At 46.6% G+C, this 20341-nt stretch overlaps 5 protein-coding genes across 5 annotated transcripts; 2 read left to right on the top strand and 3 right to left on the bottom strand.

Moving 5' to 3' along the window:
• Positions 1-4031: 4031 nt before the first annotated feature.
• CTRU02_204515 (glycoside hydrolase family 81 protein) lies at positions 4032-6847 on the bottom strand (the record flags this gene model as incomplete). Its single annotated transcript, XM_036720987.2, has 4 exons — positions 4032-4589; positions 4638-4936; positions 4991-5156; positions 5189-6847. The coding sequence occupies 4 exons, from the start codon at positions 6845-6847 to the stop codon at positions 4032-4034; spliced, it is 2682 nt and encodes an 893-aa protein (XP_036586971.2).
• A 1011-nt stretch (positions 6848-7858) lies between these two features.
• CTRU02_204514 (DnaJ domain-containing protein) lies at positions 7859-10549 on the bottom strand (the record flags this gene model as incomplete). The annotated part of the gene is made up of 5 exons (XM_036720985.2): positions 7859-7869; positions 8284-8898; positions 8963-9067; positions 9575-10348; positions 10408-10549. 5 exons carry the CDS (start codon positions 10547-10549, stop codon positions 7859-7861), a joined length of 1647 nt encoding a protein of 548 aa, XP_036586969.2.
• Positions 10550-10978: 429 nt separating this feature from the next.
• On the top strand, positions 10979-11515 carry CTRU02_204513 (cytidine and deoxycytidylate deaminase; the record flags this gene model as incomplete). The annotated part of the gene is made up of 1 exon (XM_036720984.1): positions 10979-11515. The coding sequence occupies one exon, from the start codon at positions 10979-10981 to the stop codon at positions 11513-11515; it is 537 nt and encodes a 178-aa protein (XP_036586968.1).
• A 5350-nt stretch (positions 11516-16865) lies between these two features.
• CTRU02_204512 (mutator-like element) lies at positions 16866-17739 on the bottom strand (the record flags this gene model as incomplete). The annotated part of the gene is made up of 2 exons (XM_070204390.1): positions 16866-17652; positions 17729-17739. The coding sequence occupies 2 exons, from the start codon at positions 17737-17739 to the stop codon at positions 16866-16868; spliced, it is 798 nt and encodes a 265-aa protein (XP_070062153.1).
• A 1916-nt stretch (positions 17740-19655) lies between these two features.
• On the top strand, positions 19656-20024 carry CTRU02_204511 (uncharacterized protein; the record flags this gene model as incomplete). The annotated part of the gene is made up of 1 exon (XM_036720983.1): positions 19656-20024. The coding sequence occupies one exon, from the start codon at positions 19656-19658 to the stop codon at positions 20022-20024; it is 369 nt and encodes a 122-aa protein (XP_036586967.1).
• Between the last annotated feature and the right edge of the window lie 317 nt (positions 20025-20341).

Below are 20341 nucleotides of genomic sequence, written 5' to 3'. Positions count from 1 at the left end.
TGGCAAACGGCGATATGAAAGGCGGTTGGGTAGTGAGAGAGACGCAGGAAAGAGAAAGAACACAGCCCCCTTTTCTTGTCAGGCTAATATGGAGAACGTGGGACGAATTCTGTGGTACGGATCCAAGGGGGGAAGGTAGGACGAAACACACAACCAGAGAGAGACACAGACAGAGAGATACCTACGTATGAGTGACTGTATGGTATGCTATTTCCTGAATCTGGTTGGTGGTGGGTGGTATGTGTCAAGAGTGTGCATGTCGTGAGTCTGGCCTTACTGCAGCCGGGAGGCAGCCCATGGCCAAGCATGCGGGCACTTCCAGTCCAGAACCATGACCGCATTGGATTGGATCTCCCTCACTAGTGTAAAGCAACCTCGAAAAAGCTTCGAAGCAACCGTGCCTTGGGGTGCTCCAAACGTCATACAACGGACTAGCCAGTAATGAACAGGTTTCAGCAAGGGGTGAAGTCGGCGGCGCCCAATAAGAAGCTGTTGACGATGCCAAGCGTGGCTGTGTTGTCTGGTGTTGCTTCCCAATATCTCCGCTGTTTCCTGTCGGTGCCGCTCGCTAAGGTACTTTCCTCCCCTCTATAACCACTTAGTACATAATACATAGGTAATGAGCGGTGCACCCGTCTTCCTCCCACATCTCCGCTGGGAAAGAAAAGCGCTTCTATCCATCCCCCCTGCTGTGGCGGGCGCATATCACCATCCATATGTCTACTAGTAGACACTTTTTCACTGCATCTTCTTCTGGAAATGCCGGGTAGCTTACGGATACAACAACTGTCCAACGCCCCTGCTGTCTCTTTGACCGGTCGGTCAGCAGAGTACGTGCTTGGTTTTTTCTTCCTCTCCCCAGCGACTAGACATCTGATTCCGTCATCATCCGCTTTTTTAGTTTTAGTCTCCTCCACCCGCCACTCCCCTCACCATCGCAAACCATGATCCACTCAAGTGAAAATTAAGAGAGACAAAAACAAAAAAGGCATAGGGAAACTTGGTTGCATTCGGCCTCTCATAAGCATTTGTCCATAAAGACTATTTTGCTGTCGCATTCAAACTTCCCCCAAACCAAATCAGCAATCCCTCCACTATTGCTGCAGCAACCTCAGAAACCTTGGAGTGAAATATGAACAATTTTAGGCTTCGCTGACAGTCACTTTCAATACCTTGTTTTTTTTTTTTTTTTCTTCTTTCGTCTCGGCACGAGGTCGTCCCACTGCCAGGGAAATCGTCCTGACCTTCGGCTCATATAACCGGACGACTTGCAGCAAAACGCTCGAGCTTCAGAGGAATAAATAGCACCTCCTGTTTGCTCGCCGTTCCATTTACAGCCTTCTGGACTGATTAACCTCTTCAACCTCAAACGAGGACAGCTTCTGGGCTCGTCTGAAGATTGCCTTTGCTGCGAGCCTGCGACTAACAGGATACTACGGTACGTATTATTTGCCCCACATGTAGCCATTAAATCAAGGCAAACAAGCTCCAAACCGCACTCCCTGCCAATGCTGTTTTCGGTTGCCCTGCGAAACGCCCTGCCTTGGCTTGCTGGGATCGGGGTCCCATGGTGTCCACTCGGATACGGAACCCCATGCATCGATCTACGGACCCCCCAGTTACTCAACCCGACGAGAATCAACTCTCATCAAGGGACGCTCTGGACCCTTATCGCCTTATCGATAAAGCTTTCTGATGCAGCTTCCCCTCGCCAATTAAATCGGCTTTCCCAACCTACGCAGTCACGCAGTATTCTGCCCTGGTCGAATCTCACTTGGTTCTTGGCTTCGGTGCCCAACTGTAATGGCCACAATGTGCACAGCCCTGTCTATCTCGAGATCTCGACCCTCCAACGCTTATATTTTCGCATGAAGATGTCGCTGCCAAGGCCCTGGAGATGCCTGTTTAATCATCCAACAAGATTGCCTCAACTCTGAAATGCGGGGGTGGGCACAGAGACCATGGTCCGTCGCCCCTTGGATTTTTTCTTTCCTCTTTCCGACTTCCCGAGTCATCCATTCAGACAATGCTGCTTCATGCGCGCACTCTCGAAGTTGCCATCGTGCGCTGGCACTTTTCACAGACACCGCCATTCAATCGTCCATTTCCCGCCCACACCTCCGACTCCGCTAACGCCCTGCATGCTCTCACATCACCATTTTGAACGGCACTCACAGATCGCTACCATGAACGCTTCGTCAGACATGCGTGGTCCTGATGGCTCACTCCATTGGTTGACGATCCAAGGTGAGACATCAGCAGCCTAACGCAGTCACTTCTGAGGCAGCCTACGACAGCCTCATGCTGTGAAAACACACCTTGATGACCGTCCTGTTATCGCATTCATCATTACCAGCCACGTTGCTAGTCTGATAATTTGGCCATGTAGACAAAGCCAACGGGTCGCATATCTTGAAGTTGTCAAGTTGACTACAATCTCGCACAGACCTAAGCACTTGTCCTACACGGAATTCCGTGTATGTCTTAGCATTCATGTGGTGGGAAGTGCAACTATCATTAACTGCTGGCACTTTGATGCTCCCACTTGCGTTGCTCTGAAGCACCCCATTTGAAGGCAGCTCGCATTTCGTCTCATGTTAAAACCGTCCCCAGTATGTCCGTCATCCTGTGCCCCTCATCGGTCAAGAATCTCGGTGGCCTGAAAGACGTCAAGCTATGAGCCGATGGTGCCGTCTTCCGGACAGGGCCGCACCACTCCCATCCCGCCCCAATAGCGGCATGAAAAGCTTCCAGGGCAAAAGTAGCGTCGCCATTAGCCGTTGCCGTTGTCGTCCGTCAATGCGTCTAACAGCCATTCTTGCCCTACAAAAACCTTGCCCTGAGCCTCACAATTCAGCTGCAACAGCTAAGCAAGCCTGACAGCTCGGCACTAGACTGTATTAAAGCGAATCCCGGCCTATATCGCAGATGAGTTTCAATCGGGCAAATAGAGACACTATGGCTCAAGAAAAGGCAATGTTTCAAAGAAAGTGCATATTGAAAGCCCTGCCCCGGATTCCGGCAAGTCGAAGCCGAGATGAGATGCAAGTGCACAGTATCTCTGTACAGTCATTACTTGGACATGTACACGGTGTTCGTACCTGGCACAAGCCCATCCTCCACCAAAAACCACCACATTTCATCGACCTCAACCAGACAGACGCTTACACACATCGAACTGATACTCTCACACGAAACGCCAAGTAATAAAAAGGGAACAATATATAGGAGTGATAGACAGCCTGATTCTGATCGGTAGTTACAATAAGCATTGTGGCAAAAACAACGAAAAGAACAGGAACAAAAAAAAAAAAAGGAAAAAAAGCTTAGCCTTTTCGGACCCCAGTAAACCTGCAGCAAGGGAAGACCAGAGCCTGATGTGACGTGGATGGATGACGCGTCACCTTGACACTCAGGGTGGAAAAGTCGACCTCTTTTCTGTCCATTTGCTCTTTTTCCCGCGTTTTCCCAACGTCGTCTCCCCCCTCCCTTACATAGTAAAACGAGGGGTGTGTGCAGACGTAAACCCAGGATCGACATTCACCCCCCCAAGCTCCAGCTAGCTAACATTCAGGGACTAATTAAAATCCATGAAGCTACTGGCGATGTGATGCAGGGTCTCATATTCTTCAGGTGCCTGTTGCACGCATTCAACTAGCTCGGAATAGGAAAGCAAAGTCTTGGAAGCTCACAATCATAGCCCGAGTGCTGTTGTAGTAACGGCTTTTTAGCTTATACATTCACAAAATGGTAACATAGTATGCAAAACACCAAAAGCAAGAACTCTGATTCTGTTTCGTAAAGATAGTGTCTAAGTTTGCTCGTGTATCGCGTTACGTTGTCGTTTCCGTCGTTGAGGATTGCTCTTCCTTCTCTTCATGGTCGTGTTCATTCCATCATCACTCATGCAAGCAAGAAATCGAATGCGGCCGCCCTCGTGAGCATCTTTAGGTCATTACTTGCAATCTGATTGTTTCCCGCACGCGTGTAGGAAAGGAGTGTTAGATGCCGCCCATCGCTGGTTTGGAAGGTCAGTAATTGTTTACAGCTCTGTCGTGATTGGGGTCGAACTCACCAGCGGCATAGGTCAAATACCACGTCAAGCTTGCACCTCCATCAATCCAGCCTGGGTCGAAATTGGGGCTGTTGAAAAAGTCGAACGCGGTCCTACCGTCGATAGTCGCCAGGTTTCCATAGATGATTCCTCTCCAGCCGCCCGCGATGCCATCCACGCGGCCTCCGCTAAAGTACGTTTCCCACTCTTCCCGCACAAAGTCAGGAGTGCGAACAAAGGGCGAGGGCGCCAGGAGAGGGATCATATGGATGCCCTGGATATACTCGATATTAGCGCCGAAGAAGGTTGTGTGGTCGATTTTGTTTTCGAACAGAATGCCGGCCACCTTGTTTCCGATAAACTGGGGTGGCTGCACGACATTGTCGCTCTTGTAGAGGTAGTATTGCTGGAGGGCACGGGAGATGATGGACAGTTGCAGATTGCCTCGCATAGCCATAGCGCTGTCCCCTGACGCCTCACCCCACATCTTGATGGCGTAGGCGTGCATCATGTCCTCGGAGCTTGACTCTTGATTCTGTTTTGATGTGAGCAATTGTGTATTGAATGGAAGATTTCGACTTACCTTTCCATCATACGAGGCATATAATCCATGAGCCCAGCTGTGCCCATGGTACCAGTCGAAAGAGCGCCACGTAGGAAAGTACGGATCTTGAGTGCTCGGATTGGCCACATCGCGGACCAGCGTGTTAACATAGTCTCTATTCTCTTGCATCCAGCCGGGGTCCAGATGTGCGATAGCCGCAGCAGCAAGAATATGATATCCATAATGAAAGTGATGATCGTTGTAGTTCGTGTTGCCGAAGTCAGCGCCATCGTTGCCCGTCACGTAGGTTGCTGAAGATACAACACCACCCCATGCGCCTGCAAGTCTGGTGAGTTATTGGGCCAGGACACATTTGGGACCAAAAAACATACTTTCGTATAGTAAAGGAAACTTCTGTTGGTTGGTGGCGAATTTGGCAAACGCTGCCTTCAGCCTGTTGAGAGCTGATTGAGCCAAGCCTGCATCTCGTACAATGTCGTTGATGGCAACAATCATGATAGCAAACTTGGCCAATGCCTGTATGAATGTTAGAGGCAACTCTAAGACTACGCTGAGTGGATTATACTGACCTTTCCACTGAAATACATGGAGTCTAAGTCTGACTGCGCCATCATGTCCTGGGATACCTCCTGGACTGCTTTCTCACGGATTATAGCTCGCGCATTGTCAGAGATTGCCGTGAGTGGACCTCGATCAGGGCTCCAGGGGGCAAAATTCATGGTAATGGGAAGGTTTGGCTCAACCATCGTCCATTGATCAGCTAGGACCACAGTTGCAATGCCCTTGGTAGGAGTCTGCAACTGGACCTGCTGAACTGCTGCCCGGGTCGTGGCGTCAAACGAGGAAACATGATGCGGCAGTGCATACATGACCAATTTTCCGTCTTGATGTCCTTCCTTGGCGAACTTGAAGCTGTAAACACCCGTACCACCGTTTACGGATCCAGCCAGCTCAACCGTCGTAGGGTACACTCCAGCAGCATGGTCAAACAACGCCTCGCCATTCCCAGGATCCTTGCACACCTGTATGATTCCGTAAAAGGGGCTTGTCGATTGAGCCACGCCGTTGCTGACAACCTGTAGGTTCAACGGATCACCAGTGGTGGCATATGCGTAGAGCCGCCAAATCTTTCCATCTTCAAGTTGAAAAGTATACTTCGCAACGCCGGGCTTGGGATCCTGAGATGCTCGCGTCACCGTTCGGAAGAATACTCCAGTCCGAATCACAGGAGTCGTGCCAGCATATTGAGCGGTGATAAATGGCATTCCTTGGACCAAAGGGAAAGAAACTGCAGGAACAGTTCCGGCATTGGGTCGCAGATGGATCCTCGCTGAAAAGGCCGTAATATTGTCTATCCCCAGAGTGGTCTCTGGGCCGAGCTCTTGAGCGCTGATTACCATGGACTGAATACCTACTGGGTTGATAAAGTAAGCCGCAGCTCCAGAGGGCTTATTCGGACCAAAAACTCTCTGATTGGCATCAATGTGGGAGATGGCCATGCCGAAACTCGCGGCGGCACCTCGCCCTGCCCCCCATGATATGCCGTAGGGGTAGGTGTACGTTGGCGCCGTCTGGTCCCCCAAGAAAAAGTTGGAATAAAATTTGTTTGTCTGAAGAGGCGTGTTGGACGTGATCCCCTTTCGTGGAACCGGATGATCACTACGGGCAGAGATGGAAGGGTGAGGCGGCGTTGTGCCGATAGGCGCCGCGAAAAGATCCCCTGATGCCATTGGTGCTGATGGGAGTGGTGAGAGCGAGACCTTTGTTCCAGAAGAAACTGGCTCAATTAAAGTCGATGGGGTTGGGATAGGATTCGATATAAGAGGGCAAGTCGTGACTTTGCCCGAAGTATCGAGACTGCTGTGTACGTCTCCCGATGTATGGGGTGCTTGGTTAGTCAATGAGGGCAATATCACTACGGTTCCGCCAGATTGCTCGCTGGTAATGATGGGAACGGTCTCAGTTTCAGCGGTGGGTCCTGGCGTTTGCTGTGTTCCTCTGGGAATTCTGACGGTGACGGTGAGATTCGTCGTTTCGGTAAGGCACGTCAGATCTCGAGTACCCAGTAGCAGAGGGCGAATACTGAGCTTTCCCACAGTTCTCAACCCTCGGTCAGCAAGGTGAAGGCGTACGTGCTGCTGATGGAAAAGGGCGAGGGCGCTCTCGCAGAGGAAAACCTGTATGAAAGTCAGCCCAATGAGCCCTATATTGAAGCTAAAGCCCGCCATTGCGGGAGATTAGTGATCTTATCGTGTCGGTATGCGTGTATTTTGAAAAAGAGCCAGTTGTGGCTGGTTCGTCGTGTAAGTCTTGGTAAGGAAAGAAAATATCCTTAACCGGCGCCAACACTCGTGGGCGAGGCGTCGGGTACAAATAAGCGATTCAAAGGAGAGTCATCAGGTCAACAATGACAATCCTCTGATCGAAGCGGCAGTGCCATGCCAGTATGAAAAGATCGAAGTCCAGATGTGGACGGGCAGCAGGGTTACCGTGCAACATATGGGCGAAGGAATGCAAGAGTCTTGGAAACAATGGGCGAGTCTTACCTGGTAGCAATGTTGAACGGCTTGCCGGGGAACTCAAGCTCCGCTAACAACCAGATGTTCCGGACAATTAGGAAAGAATAAGACCTCAGGAATCAAGTGATCGTGATTTGAACAAGCCGGCAGGTATTGATAATAATTGTATCTTGGGTATGCCAGAGGATTTACTACCCAAAAACTGATGGCGGGGAGGTGTTCTTAGGGCTGGCGGAGAATGACGCCTGAAGTCTGGAATATGAAAATAGAAAAGAAATGTCAGCTTCCAGAGATGGTTGGCGAGACAGTTTAGAGGTCACTAAATGATTCGAATGTCGTTGTTTCGAGTGCATCAGCCTCAGATATTCTGAAGGGAAGGAAGTTTCGGCACACGACTAATGTTGCGAAGAGCGGCCCTCTTTGGCTGACGCGTGCCCTCCCTTGGCGTGGGTACCCTTCGGCATCGAACCTGCCGGTCCATTGGCGGAAGAGGCGGAAAACAGCCAATCGTGAGAGTGAGTTGTATAATTGACTGAGCAACTGGCCACTTCCAGGTGATGGCATGTAAGTCGAATTCACAGCCGTTGGCAAGTCTTATTGTCTCTACAAAGGGTCACGTTAGGCGGGGTTGCATTACAACACACAGTTAGACTTTTGAAGCAATGACGTAAGGGCTACAGGATCAAAATAGACATCACGAAAAGGATGGAATTCACAACTCTACTGGCCGTCTAGGGAGAGTTGATGTTGAGTTGTTAGCCAGTTGAAGATTTCCACAACACAAGACACATGAGGATAAGGCACAGAGCGCTTTAGTGTGACCAACATCGAGCCTACTCAACCCCTGATTGGAGCATTGTTTGTCTTGGCGATGTCAAGATTTGACCCAGCATCCGAGTTAGCAATACCGACGACAGGCGAAAGGCTACCAGATGAAATGATTGCGGTGTTTCTGCTATTTTTTCAGGGATCTAGTACATATATAGATATATGGGTATCAATTGCAAAGAAAGCAACTCCGAAGCGCCAATCGTAGCCCCCAAATCATAAACCGAGAGCACTATACTTCCCTCTGAGACTTTCATCCAGGACATGTCGCAATAAGCCGCCGGATGATCCGACTCTCCTCTCTTCAAGTCTCTTACTCTTTCTGAATTTATGGATCCGATAGAGGTCAGCATCGTTTGCAGTGGCAGCATCTCTGACATTGCGTCGCTTCTCATCGTCCTTCGCTCGCTTCTTCTCTTCATGCCTCTTTTCCTTCTTCCGCTTTCTCTCGTCTCCATCGCCCTTCTCCCGCATCTCCTCCTTTTTACATCTCCGAATCTGTTTCTCGCTGAGCACCCACGGCTCCAAGAGGACCTCGTTGCGGAACTGCGTGCGCCGTTCCCACAGCGCCACTTCTTGCTCCGTTGCCCTGAGCACCTTGACCTTTTCAATCTTGATCTGTTTCTCCTCGCGGAAGGTCGCCACACCACCTTTGATGTCGACCACAGAACCCACCTCGAGACCACTGCAGTCAGCCGGCGGCTGCGGCTGAGGCCTGTTACTTATCAAGAGTGCATTCGAAGCGTCGGTTGTTGTAGACGTCTTCAGAGAGGCGGAGGGCGTCTTCAGCGCGACGGTGCATTCAATGCAGGCTCCGCTGCTGTCGTCGACCGTGTAAATGCGGCGTCCCGGAAAGTCGTCAATCGCAACGATGATGCCCACGATGCGGACCCATTTTATCGGAAGGTTATTGTAGAAGTAAAAGTCCTGGACTGCGGGGAGACATAGACGTCAGCCTTGGGCGGTGAGCAGTATGCATGCGATGAAGAAACAAACCTGCAAAGTCAGGGACGGACCTGAGGGCGTGTATATCGGATGCGTGCAGTAGACACCAGGTGTTAAAGGTAGGGGAGAGATGAAGGCAGTATTGCGGATAGAGACCTGCAGGCGAGTCACCCGTCATGGCATGGTCGGCTTATGTCAAATCGATTGATTTCTAGTGGTGCTAACCATCATTCTGTCACGATCGTTGTCCTACTGGCGGCTACTGTTGCAGTCGTGCTTGGGCGGGAAATGAAAAAGCGCGTCGCGTGGAGGAGAGTATGTGTATGACGCCTGGGCTTGGGGTTTATTGAGAAGAAACTATGGTTGACCTGGGGATCCCTTGTAGGTTGCATAGTGCCCCGCATTGTGCCGCCCAGGCAGCTGGCCAAGTGCTTCAGTACCTTAGAATGCACAACGCCACATATCACATTTTGAAATGTGGTTAGTAAATTTGCACGAACAAGAAAGAGAAGTGCAAACCCGGGTTTCCTTATATTTTCAATGCAAAAAAACTCCAAATGCCATACTGTTTATCCCGCCCTATCCCAAAGCACCATGCCCAGTGTATTCCATGTCCTGTGACGCCGAATGAAAAATACCCTGCCTACCGATTTGACTTCCTACCCGCTCTTGCAGGTTTGCTCTCATCTGACTTGGCCTTTTTCAGCCGCGCTGCTGCGGCCTGGAACGCCTCTTCTGATGGTTCTTCTTCTATGACCGCTCTTTTCTTGCCTTTCTTCGGCTGGCTTGTAGCCCCATATTTGGCAGCGAGATCGTCTAAGAAACCTGCCCGCTTCTGCTGGTTGCTTTTGATGAGCGCAGCCAGATCGTCCTCGCCGTTATCCTTGCCCTTCTTCTTCTTCCCCTTTCCTTTCGAATCTCCGCCAAAGAGCTTGTCGTGGACACCGAGCTCCTTGGCGTATTCCTCAGCTTCCTGCGCCTCGCCTTTCGCGGCCTTGACCCGAGCTGCCTTGGAGAGCTTGCTCTCCTTGGTGTATCTCTTGAACGCTGGGACATCATCACTGGCAATGGCGTCGTCGATGATTTTGCGGAAACGCTCGTCGTCCTCGAGAACGTCACTCAGCATTACCGTCTCGTAAACTTTGTCCATATCACCTTTAGACTCTTCGTAGGCAATCAGAATATCATCCTTCTCCTCGTCAGAGCCCTTGTATTTCTTGGCAAACTTCTCAATGGCATCGGCGGAAATCGCATCGCGGAACTGCTCGCGGTAGTAATCGGACCAGTTGAAGCCCTCTGAGTCGATAATGGACTCCGAGGTAGAGCCGGTCGTGTCATAGCGCTTGCGCCGGGCGGGATCTGATAGGATGGCATATGCGAAGGCGATGGACTGGAACTTCTCCTTTGCTTCATCTCTTTGATCGTCGGGGACTTTATCTGCAAGCCGTACCACGTTAGCTCGTGGGGAAAGATGAAATGCACTTAGAGTTTCTTACCAGGATGATTCCTGAGTGCCGCTTTGCGGTAGGCCGACTTGACATGATCAGCTGTTGCTTCGCGGTCGAGTCCAAGAATCTCATAAGGGTCAATCGCGGGAGGCTCGCCCTCCACGAGATCGTCAGACAGAGGAGAAGACATTGTGAAGGAATCGTTGGCAACGTGGATATTGGGTCGATGACGGAGGCAGAAATCTGAAGTTGCGACGCGCTACAGCAGCTCAAGACGCGCCTGCTAAAGTGGTGGGTCCGTGCAGAAGAACCTGGGTAAGATCGGATATTGGGCCGTGCGTCGGACGGGGCATGGAACAGCAAGCGATCAGTGGATGCGGCACCGTTGAGCTAAAATGTGTGACCCCTCCCCATCCTTCGCCAATTATTAGTTTACCAGAAAGTAAGTATTTTACATTTCAGTGATCTCCAGTTGATTGAGATAGAAACGACGTCGCCACAGTTTGTCAGAAAAACGCCCTCGTTGATATTAACATCCTTGGACCGGCCTCAAACTTGTAATTGCATCATCTTGATTTGCGGATATTTCAGACATCATCTCTCACATATATCCCAGAAGATGGCATCAGAGCTCGACGCCATAGAACCGGTGCCAGTAGCGCCAGGAGATCATAAAGGTTATCTACAATACGCCCTCTCGCTAGCAGAAAAGTCGCCACCAAAGCCTTCCAACTATCGCGTAGGGGCGGTGCTCGTCAATCCTACCAACAACACCGTCGTCTCGACGGGCTACACCTTGGAGCTACCCGGTAACACGCATGCCGAGCAATGCTGCTTTATGAAGCTGGCAGATCAGCACGAAGTTGCTGAGGATGAGTTGGGTTCCACGATAAACACGCCTCTTGTTTTGTACACCACCATGGAGCCATGTTCAACAAGGTTGAGCGGGAATTTGCCTTGCACCCAGCGGATTCTCCGACTCCGGTCCATCATCAAGACGGTCTATGTTGGCGTCCAGGAACCGGAGAAGTTTGTCAAGGACAATACAGGGCGGACGGCTCTTGAAAGGGCGGGTATTGATTTTGTCCACGTCAAGGGACTGGAGGGCGACATTCTCAAAGTTGCTACAGCAGGCCATGTAAAGGCACCAGCCTAAGGGAATTCATCTGCAACATGTTGCTTTGTTCGCAAAACTGTCTTTTTCCGTGGCTGTTTCTACGACCAAAAGCTCCAAACTACAGTGGTACTGATGCAGCGGTCTGTCGCCAGGCACTTACAGAAATAGTGCAGATGGCATCAGCTATGCAGTGACGGCAAACCACCTTTGACAATCCCTCGTTTGCTGTGTGTATGCGTTGCTGCAAGGTGAAGGCGGCAAGGGGAGAAAGAATCGCAGAAGAGAAACTGCGCCATCCACAGAAAAGAAACAGAAGGAATGAAGTAGGAGAAAGCGCAAAAATGAGGATCGGAGTACTCTCAAGCAGGAATGGGTACACGATACAAAAATTCATCGTCGGTTTTATGGACGCAAACAGCTGCTGCAAGTAGCCAGTGCCATGTCTACTGTCTCTCCAAGATAGAATCCTGGTTTTACTCACAAAAAAGAAAAAGAACACAAATGTTCCTGAAGAGCAACAATTGTCTTCAACCTACCCACTGTCTCTTGCAAGCTGTGTTAGTTGCAGCAGGTTTCTTTCAAGGTTCAAGGTTTGGGGCCGATGTGTGCTCGAAAACGATCAGCAAATGCCGGACACCTCAGTTTTGGCGATTATCTGGAGGGAGCGGGCCAAAACAATCACGCAGTTAGGAGCGTCTATGAGCCAGAAAACGATGACGAGCTTATGCACGCATTCTTTGGCGACGTATACCAAACCCTTGGTTGTAGTTAAGAACTGTTCTCTTAGCTGACCCATTGAAAACGGAGCTCAGAATGCTGTAGTGGCGTTGTCGAAAGCCTTCTGCAGCTTCCCTTGCGTTTGGCTTTGCCCGCTTTGTTGTAGTGATTTGTAGCTCTCACATACCTATGCTTTAGTGGACCTCATCCCTTGTATACCGGAACATCTGTAAAGTGTGCCAGAAGTTCTGTTTCCTAAGCTGAGATGATTGTGTATCAATATCTTACTTAACATACATGAAGGTTCAGGTATTGGATATTTGGTTTCGCCAGATGATGCAGTGCATTTGTGGGTGGCAGGCCTCGCCGGCCCGTCACGTGGGCTGACGGCCGCCACCACTGGTCTTAGCCAGCCTCCACAGCCCTCTAGCTAGTCAGTTAGTTCTTCAACCAACACACCACTTTTCCCATTCTGAGCGTTCTGTGCCGGTTCTCGCCCACAGGTTATAAGCCCAGCGTTATTCTTTCGGAATAACGTCGTTTTACCTATTATTCTACTCGTCTGTCAATTTTCTATTAATTCACGAATTTTTGCGATTTTATTCGCTTTATTTACCCTTTTATGCGATTTTCTCGCTTTCTTTCCTCTTCGCTAACGAATTTCACTTTTTGACGCGATATTGGCTGCCTAGCGCGCACGAATATCACATAGCACGCGACCGACTACTATAACCTACTAGTTTTTATAAATACTACGGAATTCTATTATAATAATAGACTTTTTAGTTATAACTATACTATAACTATAACTTTTACTTTAATTCCTTATTTTTATAAGAATTTAACTATTTTAGCTTTAGTTTTTTAAACTAGCTTATTAGTTTCTTATATCTTCTATAAGTATTTATTCTTCCTTTCGATTTACTATATTTCTATAGTCAGATCTTATAATTCTACTTATTTCTTATATTCTTATATAAGATTCTCCCTCCTATATAATATTTATACTTCTTTAGTATTATTTACTTATTAATACTTTCCCTTTCTAATAGTATACGTAGGTAGTAGCGAAAGTAAGCTATCTAACGTATAGATACGCTTCTAAAGCTATAGCCTTAGAGAAACGCTTATAATCAAGGTACGACTATAAGTCTATCCCGTATTATTATAATACCTTTACTTTTACTTTAAGATGTTTTAAAACGACTTTAAGACTATCTTTATACTTCTTCCTTACTTAAAAAGTAAATCTAACTAGAATATATAGCGTATGTTTATTATAGCGACCTTGCAAGGATACGACTTCGAGATATTCTTCGAGACTAACGTCCCTCGCCTTGCTAACCTTATCGTTATAAAGAAATAGAGAAGAAACCGTAACGTTACGTATAGTCTCCTTATAAATACTAGCGAATCGGTACTCGATAGGCTTTATATTATAAGTTAGATTAACGATAGAAACCCTTACGAATTATAGTAAGCGCTTAAGAAGTATATTCCGAGAATCTTATAAGACGTTATAGCTACCTTTGTTAACAAGTTTACTAAGACTACTACTAACAATTATAAGACTTTTTACGATACCCTTAATCGCTATTACTACCTTAGAAAGCGTATTAAGACTATTTATAGTCGTTTGCTAGACTCCTTCCTTACTATTTTCCTCCTTAACTTCTTTAAAAACCGACTTCCTAATACGTATAAGTATTTTATATCGAAAGGCGTTACCTATCCTACGTAGAATAAGGTAGCTAATACGATTTACATACTTACCTAAGACGAGGATCAAAAGCATAGTTATACTACTATTCGTAATATACCTAGAAGCAAGTCTACTAATAGTAAAGGTCTTGCCTTTCTAGCTATTACTACTATTATTACCTTTATTATTACTACTTCTAAGGAAAAGAAGAAGTACGACTATTATAACTATAATTATAAGACTACGAAGTATTATATCGCCTACCTTAATCTTATCCTTCTATATTATGTTAACTAAGATAAGTTAATTAAAAAAGTAAGAAAGTATATATATAGCGATCGCTACTACTAGGATCAGCCTACTTCTATTAATAATACCTACTAGACTATTATTAAAGCGTTACTTACTATCTTAGGTTAGTCTGCTCTTGCTTCTATTACTAGCCTAGTAGTTTTTACTACTACCTACGATAATCTTATTACCTAAGACGATATCGTTCTCGATTCTAGTTATACTATTTTAACTTTTAATAACTTACGATATTTCGTTAAGTATGTTAAAAAAAGCAATTTAATACCTTCTACTTCTACCTCTAGCACCTTAGTCTAGTTACTTAGTATAAGTACTATCTTCTTCTAAACCTAAGACCTTACTAACCTTAACGTTATTTATAATTAGATACTTTATAATATTAAGTATAACCCTTCTAGCCTAGCTAACTTACTAAGCCTTAGAAAACTTCGTTATAATTACGTAGAATATAATTAGCAAACCTTAAGCTTTATATATATAATATAGCATACTTCCCTTACTAAAGTTTATTAGGTTTTTAACGTCTATATCGTTAAGACTTATAATACTAGAAATTATATGCCTCGAGATATTACTATCAGCCTCGCCGCCTTCTAGGCTACCTAGCGACCGTCTCTTAAACTAATATACTGCTAGCTAGTTTACGCCTACCTATTACGTATTATAAAGGCTTGCCGCCGTATTAGTATTCGGTTTATAATATTAGAAATTAACGCTTTCTTCTATAAGTCTTGCTATCTTAGTAAATCTACTAAACGGATTAGTCGAGACTATTTACTTCTACTTATAAGTATTAGTAATAAAATTTACCTTGATTTCGTTAGTATTCTTCCCTTATTAATAAAAGGGAACCGTTAGGTTTTATACTTTATAGATAAGTATAGTAGTTACTACTAGGTTGTTTTTCTACCTAATTATAAGTTTGCTATTATCTTAGTAGCTATTAAGAAATAAGATACTAAATTCTATAGTCTTACTAGCCTTAAGCCTAAGGTTTAGGTTTTTAATAATACTTTTAAGCTAATTAAGGTTTTTAATAACCCCTACTTCGAAGGTACTTACTATAATACGACTATTACTTATACGCCTTTTATAAACGGTATTATTAAGTGTTGGAACGGTAGGTAGGAATCTCGTAGATAGTACGATATCCTTATAACAGGGTATTAGAGTAAGGGAACTTGTACTTATGAAGTAGGGCTTTAATAGTAAAGAATGTATAGGCTTATATTGAAGCTGAGTTGGTTGAGGAACTAATAGCTAGCTAAGGGAGAGAATTAGGCTAGTTATATAGTAGTATAACGTCGCCTATAATAGCTAATATAGGAAGCTATAAGCTAGGTTTAGTATACGTAAGTATATACGTCAACTAGCTTATAAAGCAGCTTATAAATCAGACTAGAATCTTCTTTAACTAAATAGACTTTTAGATAAGGTTAAAGAGAGTATTCCATAGGGATCTGAATGTCATATGTTTAAACTAGCAAGCAGCCATTCTTAGCTAGTTACTTTTGTAAGTCCTACTAAGTCTTAGATAAGACTAAATAGGATAAATAAGTAAAATAGAAGTATAATATACTTATACTTCTAACAAGAATGCCCCCCCTACCCTCAACGTTTGAGACTCTCATCACTACTACTAAGTAGTTCCCATTGACTCCTCGTCCTACGGATGCTTGCCTGTAATCTTCTTCCATTCGAACGAAGGCCAGTTGATCGGCCAGTACTAAGAGTAGTTACTTGGCTTCGTGTCTGCCGCTGGGAAGAGGTTGGCGCCTGGCTACTGGCTGTCTCTTGTGTAAGCCTTGCTAAGGTGGTCCTATTACGGCTTCCTGGTGGTCTGCCACGCCTGCGCCCTGCTGCTAATTGGCTAGGTTGTTGACTTTGTAGTTGGCTGTGTGATTGTCTAGCTAGCTGGTTGCTTGATTGGGTGCTATCCCTTAATGATAGGGATGATGGGACTGGCTGCATTGAGTTCTTAGGTCTGCCACGGAGGTTTCCTACAATCTTCGGATCAAGAATCCGTCGATATAGATCCTGGGAAGAAGACTCCCGCAGCCGCCATCGTGGGTGAACCTCATCCTTCATAAACTGTACCCCATCTACAAGTTTAGAGTAGATCTTATGGCAGCATGGGATACCATACTCTATAGAGACAGTACAGTCCTCTGTGCAGTCTCTAAGAGGCGCTGGAAATGGATTTCTACCTGTTGGTAGAGCCTTCTTTGCCAGACGGTATTGCTTCGTAATCAAACCAAGACACTGCGATGAGAGTATTGTTCGAAGCTCCCCAAGGTACTCAGATCTGTTCCCTATAAACTCACGGCTTGTGAGGATCTCATCCTGTGCACAAGCTTGCTTGAAGCGAACCTCTTGATCCTTAAGCATATCCTGCATCACATTAACTAAGTGATATAGGTGGCTAAGTCCATTAAGAAGATAGCCCTTGATGTTGTTGTTGCTTGATTCCGTCCCTGAGGTTACACGGATGCCGAAGTTTCGGTACTGGCGAATAGAATAACGTGCCCACTGCTCCCTTAGTGGTAGATATATTCCATGCAGGTAGTTCAGAATAGGCCGTTGGTCCTTAAACTCTTTGCAAAGGTTTGCCCATGCTTTCCTAAAGGCATCCTCTGTCTTAGCAAATAGAACTAACTTCTACATTATAAGAACCCCCCGGTAGCTATGTGGCGTAGCCCCATCTACTAAAGTATGGATATAGGCATGGTCCTCATCGCTAAGTTCGGTAACTGGTTGTGGAGCTAGATCGTCTTCTTCAGACCCACTACTACTAGAATAGCTCTGAAGCCACTTCTGCTTGGCTTTAAGCATAACGTTTGAGTTGATATGGTGAATACAAAGCTGTTGTTGCACATTCGGAAAGTATTCGTTAAGAGCTGCCTTCATCTGTCTGTCGTAGTCGGTGATAATAACATCTGGTTGGCGAATAGAGTTCTGATTAATGAGTTGTAAGATACTCTGCGATAAGAACTGGAACCCCTCTAGTCTCTCATTATCGATGAGACCAAATGCTGCATTGAATACCGATCCAAGACATGTTTGCCCTGTAGCTTGGAAGAGTGGAAGCTTGAAGCGATTGGTGTTATAGGTGTTGTCAAAGCCGATAACCTCGGGGAACCGCTTCCACATCCGGAGAGAGTATGGAAACGTCCAGACAAGCCCAACAAGCCGATTCGGCTCATCATCCGCCCACTTCACAATATAAGGGATCTCCCGCTCATCAAAAAGCTTGATTAGAGCTGCAGTTGGTGTATACCCATTAAGCTTTTCGCGATTGATTCGGGCTTTAGCGTTATAGATATCCCGCTGGGTGAAAACAGATTCAGGAAACTGCTCCTGAATAATAGCACCTACGTCGCGTGCCCGAATACCAACCCGCCGACTAGTAGTCTCAACTGCATCCTTAATAGGCTTAGTCAACCTCCTATAGGCTGGGTGTGTAGATGATGCTAAGCTAGGGATATGATTATGCTGGCTGTGTATTGGGTTGGAATGCTGACGTAAAAGCCATTTCCCCTCCTCTATTGCTTCAGCAATAATTTGCCATTGGCAATCACACTTCCGAGATGCGCGGGCTCGGATGCCAGCACCTCTACCTCGCTTTGGTAGCCCAAATCGATCGCAACGAAGTATATAGCGAATTATACGTCCTTTACGATAGCATCTATTATACTTTGCAATCCCAAATCCATGCTCTTTTGCAAATTTATTAACTCAGTCGAGGAGGGTTTCAATTGTTGCTTCTGGTTCGCTAGGGATCGGTAGGTTTGGAATAGTTTCGGGGGTAGGTGATTTCGACCTTTCGCTTGTAGTAAGGAATAAAGTACTTGGAGAAGATGGTATCGCTATTACTTCTAGGCTTTGTCGGGGAGGTGAATAAGGTGGAGGAGGAGGAGACTCGCCGATTGAGGATATGTCTGAAGGGTGTGGTGAGTAGCCCCAAGCCTCACGATATCGACGAACGCGTTCACATTGTTGGAGGAGAGCACGCGTAAGACGTCGGTTTGTCCCAACAACCTCTTGAATGAGGCTTAGAACAGTAGAGAACTGATCTGAAGTGGGTTGTAAGGGTTGATTTTCAGGTTGTAATACTAATTGGCTTTCTTTTGGTTGACGTTCAGGTAAAATTGTACGCTGCATACGTATTGTCCCCTTTGGAAAGGAACATAGAAGATATAATTCATCTCCCTGGGGGTTGTAGCTTGTGTCGGAATCTTGCTGTAATTGTTCAGGTGGAATCTCAGAGATTAGGTCAGGTTGACCCTCACGATCGCCAGCCCTATAGAATTGACTGATAGTAGCATTACTACTAACTGAGATAGCACGGCGTTGGCGCTTGGGAGAAGGCAATTGATTGTATATACTAGAGCTGCTGGGTCGGCGACGCGATTGGGGCCTTGATTGACTTGTAGAGGTAGACATCTTGACGTTGTAAAGGAGAATAAATTGAATATGTCTAATGCGCTTTCGTAGTTATGAAGGGATGGGCTAAGAAGATAAGAAAGATACTTCATTAGATGATGGCAGAATTCGGATGCACTAACAATAAAATTTTGAGCCAATCACAACCTTAGAATGTGATGCGTCCCTAAGGATGATGCGTCCCTATCAATTCGTGATGCGTCCCTATCAATTCCCTAAATTATATAGGAGGTTTATACTACGAAAAGCATCGAACTCCGACTTATCAAAAGCGTTAATATAGCTGCCGATAGACTTACGAAGCTACTAGTTACGGTTAAACATAAGGAATTCGTTCGTTTGTTAAGCATAGCGGAAGGATTAGATTAAGAGGGGGATTTTAAGACTATAAGACTATTGATATTAAGACTTCGGGATTCGGAGGATTTCACAGCCTCCTATTAGCTAGGTTTAACCGGTAATTAACCGAGTTTTCTAATAGTTGAGAACTCCTCGGATTTAGAGGATTTGGGATTTTTCCTGTATTTCCTATTATTCTACTGCTTTTTCGCTGAGGAGTGATTGATTGATTGATTGATTCCTACACGGTTATGAAGCCGCTCTTATGCTAGCAGCTATGCCCGGAAAGCGGGGTTTGGCAGACAGCCGAAGCATCGACGATAAACCGCGACGCCCCACTTCGCCCTGTTGTTGGATCAGGACCAGCTGTCCCCAAGCTCCCACTATGCTATCTATTCTTGTGTGTTTATGCCCTCTGTTGAAGATTGTTGTCCTCCTGCCTGCTCTCTCGCTTGGTGTTGCCTTCTAGAATCCTTCTTTCGCGTCCTCCTACTTCGGTTCTGTTGGTGCTAGGCACCATGTCTGGTTCTGTATACCTATAGTCTCCCCCCAGCCCTCAGCTTCGTCTCTTTATCTTGTCCGCATCCTCTCAGACTCGCATGTGCTATATCTCAGTTGAATCTGTAAATCTTTTTGTTGCCTCATGCTGGGTTCCTATGTGGCTCTATGTTTCCATCTTTCGACCACCACCTCCATCCACCGCCTGGAGTCGGACTCAATCCGCAAAACACAATGCTCCAACCGCTTCGATTCGTCCGATTACTAAGTATGAGAGCTCGTACACAGATTCCGCAGACATTGTCATACGTTGAAGGGGCGACAATCCTTCTTCGCGGAGGGGGCGACAGGGGACCAATCTGTCTGCAAACTGTAGTATTTTGTGGCATCGATCGTAGCATGCCTGGTGTCTGGTGCTTTCTCTATGCAGGAGGTGATACCGTTCTGTCGGGCTTGTCGTCGTTGTTGTCGCGGGACGTTGCAAACTTTGTCGGGGGTGATAGGCGACCCATAACCTATCGGTGGCTGTGGTGTTGATGTTTGTTTGGGCTTGGTCGTTGTGCTCACGTGATAGCCCGTGACTCAACCGCGGTGGTGTCGATGGTGTTGTCTATTGACGTGTCATACTTTGTGGCTTGCTCTCGAATTTTTCGTGGTCAGAGCCCGCCCGCGGCCACGAGCAGGCTCTTTGGGAGCAGAATCAATGCCGAGGATGACATTATGCCCAAAGTGACCTCTGAGAGCGCGAGCGGGCGTGGTTTGATCAATTTGATGCTGTTTTCAAAAATTTCGTTCTCGCTGTTGTTGATGTTTTTTTTTCGCTGAGGAGTCTGAGAGGGGGTGTGGGTGGCAGG

This window comes from Colletotrichum truncatum (genome assembly GCF_014235925.2).
Source record: "Colletotrichum truncatum strain CMES1059 chromosome Unknown Contig_0002, whole genome shotgun sequence".
In the NCBI taxonomy this organism is placed as follows: domain Eukaryota; kingdom Fungi; phylum Ascomycota; class Sordariomycetes; order Glomerellales; family Glomerellaceae; genus Colletotrichum; species Colletotrichum truncatum.
Note: the sequence above shows the minus strand (reverse complement) of the source record. Positions and strands in the feature narration are given on the sequence as shown.